At 40.5% G+C, this 15271-nt stretch overlaps 1 protein-coding gene across 1 annotated transcript; it reads left to right on the top strand.

The window, feature by feature from the left end:
* The first annotated feature begins 12423 nt into the window (after window positions 1-12423).
* LOC102710262 (ABC transporter G family member 10) lies at window positions 12424-14742 on the top strand. The gene has a single exon (XM_040529615.1). It carries the CDS (start codon window positions 12638-12640, stop codon window positions 14474-14476), a length of 1839 nt encoding a protein of 612 aa, XP_040385549.1. The 5' UTR covers window positions 12424-12637; the 3' UTR covers window positions 14477-14742.
* Window positions 14743-15271: the final 529 nt, after the last annotated feature.

Here is a 15271-nt window from a genome sequence, read left to right as displayed (position 1 = left end):
TTCGTAAAAATAACATAAAAACAATATTGTTTCTGTCCATTTTCATCACTAACATTATATAAGAAAATTAAAAAGACTATGGTATTTGTTATCAGTCTCGCATGAAAATGATCTGAGTAGGCCGTCACTGAGAAACATGCAAATAGAGAGGCAGTGCTTAGAAAGCAAATAAAGAGGCAGTGAGGCGGTGTGTGATGACACCAGCCATAGAGGCAATTTGTTACTCATGGATCTAATATAAAATCTATCATTCTCTTTATAATTTGAAACTATACTAACATGTTTTGACTACAATCAATAAAAAAAGGCAACTCGATTCTCAACGGTAAGTAAGAAAAAAAAATCCATGGTTGATCTAGCAGTGAAACACGCATCAATAGGGACGAAGCGAGCGATGTTACTCACAGGTGGATCAGAATGCGTGTGGCTTGTCGGGGAACGGGAAGGGGTGCTGGTGGGGTTGCTTACCGAAAGGAGAAGCGATGCAGATGAATTGGCCAACCGGGAGGCGTTGGTCAGAGGAGGAGAGGGCGGAAGTCGACGCTGCTCCTCGCCAAAGGAAGAGGGCGACGCTAGTGGGCTTGTTCGTCGAAGGGGACGACACAGGCGGGCCTGCTCGCCGGAGGAAGGAGGGAGCAGCGTGGAGGAACAGCCCAGCCCAAGCACGACACGATGGGGATCGGGCCAGTGCCGACCTGGCCCAACTATTGAGCCATGCCTAGGCTGATGCCTTGGTACAATGGGTCGGCCCGGCATGGCCCGGTTCAATTAGTAGAATGAAAAAATTATTAAAGAATCTAAAATAGACTTAATTTAGTCATATAAGGCTTAGCTCAAAAAGAGAGGTTTGCAAAATAGACTTATTTTAGCCATATAAGCTACTGCACAAAGAAGAGGGATGAAAAATGGACTTATTCACGCAGCCCAAAAAGATGAGGGAGGAAATATAGACATTTTTTACTGAATAAGCATAATGGGTCATCATGCCTTTGGGTCAGCTCGACTAGACCCGAATGTTATCGGGTCGTGCCTACGCGTAAGGTGCAGCCTGGCATGACCCGATGTGTTAATTGGGTCGTGCCGACCCGACAGAATTTGGCACTAGCCCGGTCATGCCTAGAGCGTGCTAGGCCGGGTGGGCCATATGGCCATTTATAGTTAAAATATGTAAATGAGTCATAAATATCATTTTAATATAAGTAAACATTTATTTATTTTTATATATTTTAATAGACTTAGAAGACCGTGCCGTTGTTTAAATAGAGAAGAATTACAAATCGGAGGTAATAACACTCTAATTCGTTCAAGGAGTATCATTGCAAAATAAAAAAAAATAGCATATTTGCAAATGCTCTCTTTTTAGAGTTGAACGCTGAAAATGTTTCGAAGATTACCCGCATCACGGAGACTTTTGTGAAAAAATGAGAACAAAAAACAAAGACAAATTTAAATCAATAGTGCAATTTTCCTTTTTAAAAAGGTAATCCTTTTTCACATATCTCGTGCGTTTTAAGGCCTTATTTAGATTGCAAAGAACTTTTGTAAAAACATCACATCAAGTTTTTGACACATATTTGAAGTATTAAACATAGTCTAATTACAAAACAAACTTTAGAGTCTAATTAATCCATCATTAGCACATGTTGGTTATTGTAGCACTTATGGCTAATCACGTCCTAATTAGGGTCAAAAGATTCGTCTCGCAATTTTCTCCATAACTATGTAATTAGTTTTAATGTTCATATATATTTAATACTTTATTAGATATAAAAAGATTCGATGTGATATTTTTAAAACAAAATTTAGGAACTAAACATGGCCTTAAGTTGCAGTGGTGATGCGTACGTAGCCACGGCCCAGCAATCACGATCGACAAGATGGATCATGCAACAAAAGAAGACGAACAAACCTGCGGAACGTCACCTTTTTTTCCGTTTCGCTCGCGCTTATAAATTAAATTTTAAATTTAGAATTTGTTTTGAGGTTTTTTATCATATTTTATTTTTTAACCTTGTCTTTTATATAGCCAAGAATACGTATATAAAAGTTTTATTCATAAATTATTTTTTTTATCATGACTTTTTTCCTGAAAAATTCAAACAATCAACCCTATGATTATATCTGGTTCCAGTTGATTCGGCATCAGATATTAGGTATGTCGTGCCATTCTGTTTATAGATATGTGACTTTGTATTCCCGTTAGTCTTATTTCGCTTCATATTATAAGTGAGTTTGAATTTATTATAAGTCAAATATCTTTAATTTTAGTCAAGGTTATATAGAAATACAGTAACATTTACAACAACAAATTAGTTCCATCAAATCCATTATAACATGTATTTTATAGTTATTTATTTTATGGTGAAAAATATCACTATATTTTTTATAAATTTATTTAAATTTAAAGAGATTTGACTTATGAAAAGGTGAGGTATGTACTTTAAGATTTTGGCCCTAATTTTTGGGCATGTTAAATTGCACATCTTGCACCCGTCACTGTATGGTCCTGGTTGAGACTTTGCATATATAGTACATTAATTTATTATTGATATATACAATAAATACTCCCTCCATCCGACGAGAACTAATCTGTGGAGATGAACCTGACACATGGGTGTCCAAATGCATTCCAAAATTTTTTTTTTGACGAAGGGAGTATATCCAAAACGTACATGCATAAATACATATCCTAAAAAGTGAATATTTGCTAAAAGCAGATCCGTCTTGTGTTATGTTTTCATCTAAACATGCATAACTATTTATGCCATATTTTCAATAGAGGCAGCCCACACTAAGACCCATTAAAATTTTATGACAAAGATCAATAGAGAGGGGGCTAAAACTCTGTCTAACTTATTCAGATCATCTAATTTTGCTGGCTAGATCTGCCATTGGCAATGACGCTCAAGTTTACCAAGGATCTTTGGGGTGATTGTTTGAGTGTTTTATGAAAAAAAAGTCAAAGACATATTTATAAATAAAAAATCATGTATAAATAAAATTTTTACATATGTATTATTAGCAATCTAAAAGCCAACGCTAAAAAATAAACTTTGATAAAAATCCTCTAAAATTAACTTCAAATTTAAGGTTGAAAAAATAAATTTTAACTGTATAAACCAAAATATATGAGCCGTGAGTTCTTTGAGAACGGAGACCTACACCAACCGCGCAACCGTTAGTTCTTCAGAGCGGAGACCTACACCAACGGCGCAAAACCTGCTCAAGTCTTCCATGGGCCGCATCTCTCCCAATCACCTCACTCCACAGTCGGCAGGCGGCAGTCCGCAGCATGTTAACCGCGGGAAATAACATCCAGCAGTATGCCCCGGCCTGCACTTCACGTCGCCCAAATTTTGCCCTGGGTGCACGCCAATTCACCAGCACGGATTATACTTCTGCACACTTCATACCACACGCCGATCGGATCTGCTTTCATGAATGCAAAGCGCCCAAGCCGGCCAGCTGCACATGTCGTTGCCTGCAAGTTTGAGCATATTATGCACGCATGTCTGAATGTTTTCTTTTTTTGTTCCTTCTTTGTTGCAGGCTTGCAAAGGTGTGGGTGCAGAGCAGTGCAGTGCATCCATGGCTAACCTGCTGGCGTTGCCTAATGGTGATGAGATTCCCGGGCATCGAACCGACGCGTACCTGCACTGCATTTTTTGGTTTCTCAAAGAACATGTCTGAATTTGAGAGAAATGTCTAACAAACGGGCAGTTGGTGCTTGGAGCTACCGTGGACGAAACGGTAAACCCTTGGTGAAAATCAGGTTTAGCTTGATCAGACGCCAACTTCTATCAACCTGGCCTGGGACTACTTTGTATTTCTTTCCCTTTTCTTGTAGGGGACCCGGCCTGCAACTCTGTAAACTGTCCCCCTATCTTTTCATTTTTAACCATACTTATAAGTCAAAATTTAAATATTTAAACTTAAACTTAAAGTAGATTTTGGTTTTTTTATCATATTTCATGTTTTATCTTAGCTTTAGATCACTAACAACACGCATATAAAAGTTTTATTTATAAATTATTTTTTATTTATAAATGTACACTTTAGCAGCCACTCACAAATCTATGTTTGCTTGTCTAGAGATACATCATACTCCTAGACAATGCAAATAAGCAATGCGTTCACTATGCAGTGTGCTTGACTGCTAGGGACGAAATCCTCCATAGAAGTTAAGGGACTCAGTGATTGACATATAGGGGTAGACAGAAAGCTCGTGGCTCGTTAGCTCGCTTGACTCATGACAAACTCGGCTCGGCTCGACTTGGCTCGTTTTATTTTTCTAACGAGTCGAGCTAGCATTTTAGCTCGTTAGAGATAACAAGCCAGCTCGAGCTGGCTCGTGAGCTGCTCGTGAGCCTAACGAGCTAGATCAAAGACACAAGATTCACCGGTGTTCATTGATTTTACCCTGAAATACATGTGTTTAGTGCTTTATAGGTTCACCATGTGATTTGTTGGGTCAAACTTTAATATTTAAATACAATTTCATATGATTTGTATGTTGAAATAAAAATTTGCTTGTATAACCTATTAAAAAATTATTTAGGTTGGCTCATGAACCTAACGAGTCAGCTCGAGCTTTATAACGAGCCGAGCCGAGCTAGGTTCTTAGCTCGTTACGATAACGAGCCGAGTCAGCTCGTTATTTTAACGAGCTTGACCAAGCCGAGCCGAGCTGGCTCGTTATCCAGCTCTACTGACATATGGGCTTATCGAGGGTCCATATGTCAACAACCACGGTCTAACTTTACGTGAGAGGAAACCGCGTCCTCTGGGCAGAGATTCTTCATGCTGTACAGTTTGTACACACAATGGTCCGTCAGGATCTTGCAGGGCAGATGCAACCAAAGGGTGACAAACAGGTAGCTCTGTGTGGACTAGGTTTATAAATTTTGCAAAAGGAAGGGCCAAGGCCACGCCATGCACTCGAAATCCATATCCCGGTTTCCATCATGACCATTGACGATGTACTATCTGCCTACATGAGCATGAGATCGATCGAGCATGACGGTCATTGGATTTTTTTTTTGGGGTGTCTCCTTCGAACTCGAGCGTTCATTGGTTTTTCACTAGTAGTAGTCTTCTACGCATCTCGTCACTCGAGCAGATGGACGCTCTCCGAAAGGTCCGACGAAAAGAGAAGAAACGTAGCCATCTGCCTGTCCTGTGCTTATTAGCTCCACTCCTGTACGGCCGGCCGCATCATCGTCACCATCCCCTGCATCAGCTATCACACCATGAGGGATGGCAATGGGTCGACTCAGAGCTGATTTAGGATTGGCTCGTTAAACGAACTAAATTTTAACTATGAAACAAAATTAGTTTATTTAGTTCAATAGGATCAGAGGCGGAATAAAATTGAGAGAGTTATCACTTGCTTCCTTTACTATACTTTAAACTGATTATAGATAGGGGCGGATCTTACCCTATCCATGTCATTGGAGTCCTCTTAGCCCTTTCAATAAAATTTATGCCATTATCAAAGGGAAGTAAGGGCTGAAAGTTTTTTATTTTTAAATTTTTTTAATAAATAATTTTATTACTAAGCATTGGGAGAAAATATTTTCACCAGATGAACCTTTTGGCCACGCCAGTGTTTATGGCGTGGCAAGACAACACAGTCACATAGTGTAGTTGGCGTGGCAAACTTGCTATACCATGCCAGTGGCGACGCCACCTAGAACGGGCCAAAAACTCTGCGTGGTAGCTAGGGGTGGACAGAAAGCTCGTGGCTCGTTAGCTCGCTCGACTCGTGACAAACTCGGCTCGGCTCGTTTCATTTTTTCTAACGAACCGAGCTAACATTTTAGCTCGTTAGAGATAACGAGCCAGCTCGAGCTGGCTCGTGAGCTGCTCGCGAGCCTAACGAGCTAGACCAAAGACACAAGATTCACCGGTGTTCATTGATTTTACTCTGGAATGCATGTGTTTAGTACTTTATAGGTTCACCATGTGATTTGTTGGGTCAAACTTTAATATTTAAATACAATTTCATATGATTTGCATGTTTAAATAAAAATTTGCTTGTATAACCTATTAAAAAATTATTTAGGTTAACTTTTTATGCATGTCTCACGAGCCTACCGAGTCGAGCCGAGCTGGGTTTTTAGCTCGTTACGATAACGAGCCGAGCCGAGCCAGCTTGTTATTTTAACGAGCTAGACCGAGCCGAGCCAAGCCGAGCTGGCTCGTTATCCAGCCCTAGTGGTAGCGTTATTTTAGCATGGCAATGTTGGTGGCGTGGCCAAAAAGTTCATCTGGTGAAATATTTTCTCCCGAGGTTTAGTAATAAAAGTATTTATTAAAAAGTCTAAAAATAAAAAAATCAAAGGCGTCGGTAACAGTCTGGATGAAGATTGAAGAAGACATTAGCCCTCATATATTTTTTTTTTGCATTCGCCACTGATCATAGATTACTATAGGTGTATGTATGTATTTAGACCGAAAAGGCCAGAAGATGCATATATGATACAAATCAATAAATTATAGCAAAAATAAATTTTGGACCAGATTCCTGACACTCCCTTTTATCTACATAAATCCGCCTTTAGTTAAACTCGAGACCAGGACAAAGCCAACCCCATTTCATGGTGTTAAATGACACCAATGATATTTGGTTATCTCTATTACAAATTGATAGTTTTTAATATATATTTATAAAATAATTTAATGATATAATAGAAATGACACCATGGTATTAAATCCTAGCTCCACTCCTATCGAGACACACGGAGGAGGAGGGCAAGCTACTGGCATGGGTAGTGAAGCCAACTCCAACCAACCGGGGCGGCAGGCATGCCAGCCCGGTCAATTGTGCAGCTCATCTGAAAAAAAAAAAGGAAAAACCTACTACTACTAATAATCTCCGGAACGTTTTGTTTTCTTACCCCGCGTGGTGCCGCGCTGCCCTGCGCCGGCGCATTGCAAGCAACAGAGCACCGCACCAACCCGGATTACAGATCGAGAAAACAAAAACAGAAGGGAAAAAAAACAGCTGGGCGTTAGGTCACCGGTGATCGATCCAACCCAGCAGAGGCCGCGCCGTCTCCGTAGCCCCGCAGCTTGGGTCGTGGTCGGACGATGACGTGATCAGAAGGGCCAATTTTTTGGGAGATGGATATGCTAGCTCGTACTCCTCCTATTTGCTTTATGTTTGTTTTCTAGGATGTCGCTAACTTTTCTATCGAAATCTAAAGTTTCTATAATAGTAAACTAAATTATTAAAAACTAATTAATAATTACATAACTTTTTAATAAAATGAATGACCAAATGTAAATATAAAAATTAAAAAACGAGCGAGCAGTTCAATCCGGCAACGAGAGAGTGGAATCTTCCCCTGGAAATTAAAGAAAGGGGAAATATTGAGGAGGCACCTGAGTAAAAATGCGTTGTTTGTTGTTATGTATAGCAGCAGGTACAACTAAATTGATGCTCCACACAAACTTACTTTTGTATTACGGTAGTTATAAGTGTTTGCGAAAACAATCCAGCTATTAGAATCTACTACTAGTTCTGTTCTTTTTTTTTTAGAGGATACTAATAGTTCAGTTGACTTTCACCGGACGTGTGGTTTGGTTTTTGTTTTTTTCGAGATTGAAGTATGGTCATTATTTTATGGGTAAATTCCCTAGCTATATAGCTTGAAAACTCACTCAATCTCTATTATGCCCATAAAATTTACCAGATTCCTTCTATGCACTGAAATTTCAACTTGATCTCTTCCATGCTCCTACTGATATATTTTCCTTCATCTCGTTGTTAAGTACGTGGCAAAATGTCTTTAATGCACTTAATAATTTAGTTTTGAATATATGATTGGAAAATGATTAAAAATTTTATTTGAGTGCACAGTACATTTATTATAATAAATTAAAGTTTTTATTTGAAATGTAATAGGACAAAGATTTTTTTCATCAGGAGTACTCTGAAAAGAAATACTGTGGGCATTGGTAGCCCTATATTTATATGAGTACTCCCCATTTTTACGACTTTTTTAAAAAAATAAAATAAAGACATATTTTTTATTCATTATCTTAAAATATTTTTCATAAATAATGTATTGCATAGCAAGCTCATAACTATTAATAATCTCATGTGATAAACTTTTACATTTTCAATAATGTAATGCATAAATTTTTATGTTTATTCAAAGGATAAAATGATCATTTTTATATAAATTAGATGGTCTGCTGACGTGAGGTGCATGGAAGAGATCAAAAATCAAAATTTAAGGGTATGCAAGGAAGTAGGCAAAATTAAGGGCGTAGAAGAGATTAGCTAAAATTTTATGTGTATACAAGGGAATATTCTTTATTTTATCATAAAATATAATTCTTAATAGCTACTAAATACTAACATTGCGTGAAAAAACACTTTGAAAATATAACTATATTGGTATAATTTTATACTACACTGAATATATTTGTAATTAGTTATGTGTCGATCAAAATCCATAGAGTTTGATTTTTTAAAATTAAAATGTATTGTAAAATTTAATAGATGGAGTGTATATATAGAAAAATATTGAGGATATTATATCAAATTTAGGTATATGCAATTTTAGGCCAATTAAAAGTGCTTTCCTCCACTTGTTCTCTTATTCACCTGCATCTCCTTCCAAATGGAGAAATTTTGCGGGGGCATTAGGAATTGAAATAATTCTTGTGAAATTATTGTAAAACTCCTGCCCTTCAAAAAAGCTCTTAGCTCCTGTTTGATGCTCCCTATCTACCTGGCCTTGAAACTTCATTATAAAAAACATCGATACTAAGCAAGAGTTTTGTGTACAGGCGGTATTTTTATTTTATATATATATATATATATATATATATATATATATATATATATATATATATATATATATATATATATATATAAAACTGTGTTCTACTAGATTTTTAATCAATTTTTACGCGCGTGCTTCCTAACTGTTAATGGTGCATATTTTGTGAAATGTTTGTATATGAAGTTCATCATCTCATATTTTTAAAATATACTTTAAACTTTGTATCAAATAATTTCATCGTTTATATCATTAAATATGTATCACAAAAGTAAAAAAATATTTCCAAAAGAACGAACCTTATAGATATATTATTATGGCAACGGGTCAAGAATAAGCTATTCACATACGTTGTATTGTTAAGTGATACCAGACCCTCCAATCCTCCATCACAAGATACAATCAATTCTAAAGTGTTTCACTGCGACTGAGGACAAAATAAAATTAAATATGAGATGGTTCGGAGTGGTTACAATAAGAAAGTACAGGGTGAATGTATCCGACTAACGTATTTATAAACAAAAAATAATTATTGAATAAAAATTTTATATACGTATTCTTAGCGATTTAAAAACCAAGGTTAGAAAATAAACTTCGGTAAGAAAACCCAAAATAAACTTCAAATTTAAGATTTAAATTTAAATTTAAATTTTGGCTTATAAGTATAAGCAAAATCGAAAATATGGGTGTATAAGTGGAGAAAATTAAATGGAAAATGGTTATAATTAATTGATACGAGAAAACGTGTGAAGAAGTAACTATATTTTGGGATAATACTTGGTGTTAGAAGTAGTTTGATATATTTTGGAAGAAGAAAGTATATCCATTCCGGATACTTGTCGCTAGATGCTACTCCCTCCATATTTTTTTATATGACGCCGTTGACTTTTACGTCCACGTTTGACCATTCGTTTTATTCAAAAAAATTATATAATTATTAATTATTTTGTTATAATATGATTTATTATTATAGAAACTTTAATTATGCATTATAATTTTGTATATTTGGATATAAATTTTGAATAAGACGAATGATTAAACGTGATTCTAAAAATCAACGATGTCATACATAAAAATATGGGGGAGTATTTACACTCAAATTTTAACCAACTTTCGTAGCAAAAAAACTGTAAATGTCTAAAATTATACCATAGTATTGAAGCATGCTGCATGTTAAATATATAACCATCCAATTTCCGCATATAAATTTTGATATTTAATGTGTATTGATGGTCAATATTATAACAATACAGGAGGAAAAGAACATTATGGCAGGTAACGACTAAAAACAAAATACGGTCCTAAGTACCATATTAACGACTAACAAAATACAGGTTGACCATGTATTGGGGCTTAAATTATAATGGTGTAAATTAAAACAAGTGACGCTGGGAAGTATTAGAATAAAAGTTTTTTTTCCATCCCGGAGTAGATACGATGAGTCAGCACTGTATATCTTCTATAGTCTAAATACCAAGAGATACCAAATTTTACATAGAAAAAAGTGGTACCTCCTGACACCTTCTTAAGAATAAAATTGCTCTTAGAATAAACATACTCGCTCCATCCTTACGACTGTAGTTTTAGTTCAACAAATTTATCTCTCAAACAGTATTTTTAGATTGGTTTCATTAGGCCTTTTTAATACTCCGTATTATTTATCTTTTCCATTTCGTTTTAGCCATCAAACGAATAGTGCTCTCTCGTTCTATTTGTTTCCCCTCCTCGTTTTCTCTGCACAGTATAAATGGTACAATAGTTTTTTAACCTCCTACCCACTTTATGTTTTACCAGCAAAACCCATAGTTACGTGGAAAACTTTGGATCAATAAAAGAAAATACTCTCTTTATGTTTTTTATATTGTTTCGTTAACTTTTGAATCTATGTTGATTATTTGTATTATTTAAAAATATTATTCAAATATAAAAAATTATAAGTCATATTTAAAGTTTCTATAATAATAAAATAATTTATAATTATATAATTATATATTTTTAAATACAAGGAATGATCAAAGGTAAACATAAAAATCAACGATGTTGTATAAAAAAACGTAGAGGAAGCAGTAGAATTAGTAGTTTGTTCACCGGATTAATTCTAAAGGAAAGTACTGGATATCTAAAAGTCTGAAAGTAAAACTTCGAAAGCACATCCAGCTGTGCAAACGTCATTGGCCAGGAAAAGGTGAAACAATTCCTTTTGGGAAGATCTTTACTAGTGATCCGTTGCCCGCGTCATGATCCGATTAGCCTATAAGCAAACCAAAGACGCCCTGCCCTGTCTCGCACTACAGAATGACCACCGGACACTATTATTCTTCAGTTTGAGCACCGTCACACACGACACTTAAACTTACTCAACCTTCACAAAATAAACCTTATCAGACGAAATGGATAAACCTCAGCTGATTAATCTATTTATGGTGGAAACTGTTAATTCCATCATAGATTTAACTTGGTATTTCGTATTTCCAGCTAATTATTCTTTCGTGTGTATATGTGTTTCGGAACATACAAGTATAGCAAACCAACTAACTCCATACAGCACAGATCCCCGTTCCCCCCTAGCCTTCGAAACTATAGGATGACCCAGCACTAGTGATCCGTTGCCCGGATCATGATCTGATTAACCTATAAGCAACCAAAGACGAAAGAATGACCAAACACTGTTATTCTTCAGATCGAGCACCGGCACACAACAGTTAGCTTACTTAGGCCGCGTTGGCCACCGCCCATTAGATAACTTACCTCTTTCGTTTTTCACGCGCACGCTTCCCAAACTGCTAAACGGTATACTTTTTTAAAAATTTTCTATAAGAAAGTTGTTTTAAAAAATCATATTAATCTATTTTATATTTTTTTAATAATTAATAATTAATTAATTATGTATTAACCTATTACTACGTTTTTCATGCCAGCTAATTTAACTTAGCACCCCTCTTGCCGAACGGGGCCTTAGTCTGTACAAAATAAAACTTATCAGATGAAATAGGTATAGCTCAACTGATTAGCTCATGTACATTCAACGTTGTTACTCGTATTTATGGTTAATTCTTATTACAATGGTAAACGATATTGCAGTCATCCGCAAGATACATATAGCAGCACATGCGTATATGAGTTTATAGCGGTGACAACTGCGCTCGTTACGTTTAACATACCAGTATAGAAAACTAACTAACTACACACACAACGGATCCCCCATGCCCCCTAGCATTCGAAACTGAGAGTGCAAAAAACCAATGGGATAAGACGATATATTTACAATTAAAAAATAATTTTATAATTAGAATATATATATATATATATATATTCTTACTGATCTCAAAGTTAAGATAGGAAAATAAATTTTGGTGAAAAAAATCTAAAATTAACTTTAAATTTAAGATTGAAGAATCAAATTTTAGCTTATAAGCATAAATAAAAATAAAAAGATGAGGGTGATTAAAATTAGTGCGATGCGTTGATCAGTCCCCAGTTCACCAATCTCACAGGTTACCACTTACCACCCGCCAAATCATCACCACCTCCACACGTCCCTGCGTCGCACGGCGAAGAAGGAGAAAAAAAAACACCTTTAAAACGGGCTGTGCGGTGTGCGGAGCGTAACGGTAGCGAGAGACCGCGCGCGCGCAAACGCACGCACGCAGCACACAGGCACACACAGCGCGCGCGGGAAGAGAGTGGGTTGGTTCAGTCGCTTGCTCGGTTGGTCGAGGTAGCTCACCCCACTCGTCCTAACCCGCGACCACGCTCCCCTCCTCTCGCTTGCACACTTCGTCCTCTTCCCTTCCGATCCAGCCGGTTTTGATACCGGCAAGGAGGAGGGGGTGGTGGTGTACATGTCGACGGTGGCGCCGCCGATGTCGGTGGGGAAGGTGGGTGGTGGGCGGCGGAGGCCGAGGTACCGTCTTGAGACGAGGGGGTTGTCGTATGTGCTCCCGGCGAGGGGGGCTGTGGCGAGGTTCTTGGGGGGTGGTGGAGGTGGTGGTGGTGGTGGTGGCGGTGAGGAGAGGCTGCTGCTGAGGGGGGTGACGTGCGAGGCGCCGGCCGGGGAGCTGGTGGCGATCGTCGGGCCGAGCGGGGCCGGGAAGACGACACTGCTGTCGGTGCTGGCCGGGTCGGCGGACCCCGGGAGGGTGGTGGCCGGGGAGGTGCTGGTGAACGGGTGCCGCATGGACGCGGCGAGGTTCCGGCGGGTGTCCGGGCACGTGCCGCAGGACGACGCGCTGTTCCCGATGCTCACCGTGGAGGAGTCGCTGGTGTACAGCGCGCGGCTGCGGCTGCGCGGCGCGGGCGGGGCCGCCGCGGTGGAGAGGGCGAGGGAGCTGATGGCGGAGCTCGGGCTGCGGCACGTCGCCGGGTCGAGGGTGGGGAGGGTGTCCGGCGGCGAGCGGCGGCGGGTGTCGATCGGCATCGACCTCGTGCACGACCCGGCCGTGCTGCTGCTCGACGAGCCCACCTCCGGCCTCGACTCCGGCTCCGCGCTCCACATTGTCAAGATGCTCAGGGACATGGCCACCGCGCACGGCAAGACCGTCGTGCTCACCATCCACCAGCCCGGGTTCCGCATCCTCGAGCTGCTCGACCGCGTCGTCCTCCTCGCCGACGGCGCCGTCCACCACCACGGCTCCATCAGCTTCCTCGAGGAGCGCCTCGCCGCCTCCGGACACGGCATTCCTCCCCACGTCAATGTCCTCGAGTACGCCATGGAGTGCATCGACACCCTCAAGCCCGACGTCGTCGTCGTCAGCTCGGTCACCGCCGTCACCACGGCGGACACGAACCGCGGTGACACCGCGCCGGTGCCGGTGCCGACGTTACGGCGCCGCGCCGCGTACGCGAACTCGCAGGCGGCGGAGGTGTGCATCCTGTCGGCGCGGTTCGTGAAGACGGTGCTGCGGACGCCGCAGCTGTTCGCGGCGCGGATGGCGCAGTCGCTGCTGGCCGGCGTGTTCCTCGGCACCATCTTCCTCGGCGCCGCCGACCTGCAGTCCAGGCTGGGCTTCTTCGCCTTCACCCTCACCTTCGTCCTCTCCTCCACCACCGAGGGCCTCCCGGTGTTCCTCCAGGAGCGGCGCATCCTGGAGCGCGAGACCTCCCGCGGCGCCTACCGCGTCTCCTCCTACGTCGCCTCCAACGCCGCCGTGTTCCTCCCGTTCCTCCTCGCGTCGGCGCTGCTGTACGCCACGCCGGTGTACTGGCTCGTCGGCCTCGCGAGGGAGCCCGCCCGCTTCGCCTACTTCTCCCTCGTCGTCTGGCTCGTCATGCTCACCGCCAACTCCTTCGTCGCCTGCTTCAGCGCGCTGGCCCCCAACTACATCGTCGCCAACTCCGTCATCGCCGGCCTCATCGGCTGCTTCTTCCTCTTCTCCGGCTACTTCGTCGCCAGCAAGAACATCCCGCGCTACTGGGTGTTCATGCACTACGTCAGCCTCTTCAAGTACCCCTTCGAGGCGTTCCTCGTGAACGAGTACGGCGGCGACCGCGGCGGCAGGGAGTGCCTCGCCAAGGTCGGCGGCGGCCTCTGCGTCCTCGACGGCGCCGCGCTGCTGCGGCAGCAGGGGATGCGGGAGAGCATGCGGTGGAGCAACCTCGCCGTCATGCTCGGCTTCGTCGTCGGGTACAGGGTGCTCTGCTTCGTCTTCCTCTGGTTCAGATGCCACCGCATGAGGAGGTGATGCAGAGCGCGCGCGCGCGGGGCAAAAGAAGCAAGAATGCAAATAGTAATTGCTCATCTGAATTCGATTTTTTTTCTCTTTTTTTTGCTTTGCCTTTTTTTTTTCTTCTGAGACATTTTAATCCTGGGGGATCGAGTAGGATAATACGACTATACACATCTTATGTAATTATGCATATGTCTGGGAGATTAATCAAATTATGGTGGAATTGGATGTTCTTGATTATGTATGAAAAAAGTGGATTAATAGGGAAATAATTTGATGGCCAGGTGGTTTTTTGTTTATATATTTTTTGAAATATTACCTTTTGTTTGTGTCTTTTGACTCTTTTCCCGATTCCAGGGAGGACAGTGTCGCATTCGCGTTAATTTTTGCCATTTTGGTGGTCTATTCTAGAAGAAGTAGCTGGGAAAAGCAAGATTATGTTGCTAATCATATGGGGGTGAGACAGTGATGACAGAGGTCAAAGTTCATGCAGCAGGTTGGAAGCATGCCTAATTTGTACCTATTTTAGCGAATCAAAAAGGTAGCGCTGCAAGAAAATCAAGTGCTAATTAATTTTTAGGACGCAGGTGTCCTAAAATAATCTTCCTGCTCTGCCTTCAAAACAAAAATGGCTACCATATTTTTATTCGTTCAGCGGAGGAAATGAACAATTTGTCGCTTGTTGGCTTTCTTCAAATGTTTTTATCAAGCGAACAAAAATAATTTCTGAATAAAACTTTTATAAATGTATTTTTAGCGATCTAATAGTCAATGTAAAAAAGTAAACTTCAGTGAAAAATTTTAAAATTA

Source organism: Oryza brachyantha, chromosome 1, assembly GCF_000231095.2.
Source record: "Oryza brachyantha chromosome 1, ObraRS2, whole genome shotgun sequence".
NCBI classification, from domain to species: Eukaryota; Viridiplantae; Streptophyta; class Magnoliopsida; order Poales; family Poaceae; genus Oryza; species Oryza brachyantha.
Note: the sequence above shows the minus strand (reverse complement) of the source record. Positions and strands in the feature narration are given on the sequence as shown.

Bases quoted from the DNA above. Each gene is read 5' to 3' on its own strand.
- LOC102710262 (XM_040529615.1), top strand. From the start codon at position 12,638: ATGTCGACGGTGGCGCCGCCGATGTCGGTGGGGAAGGTGGGTGGTGGG.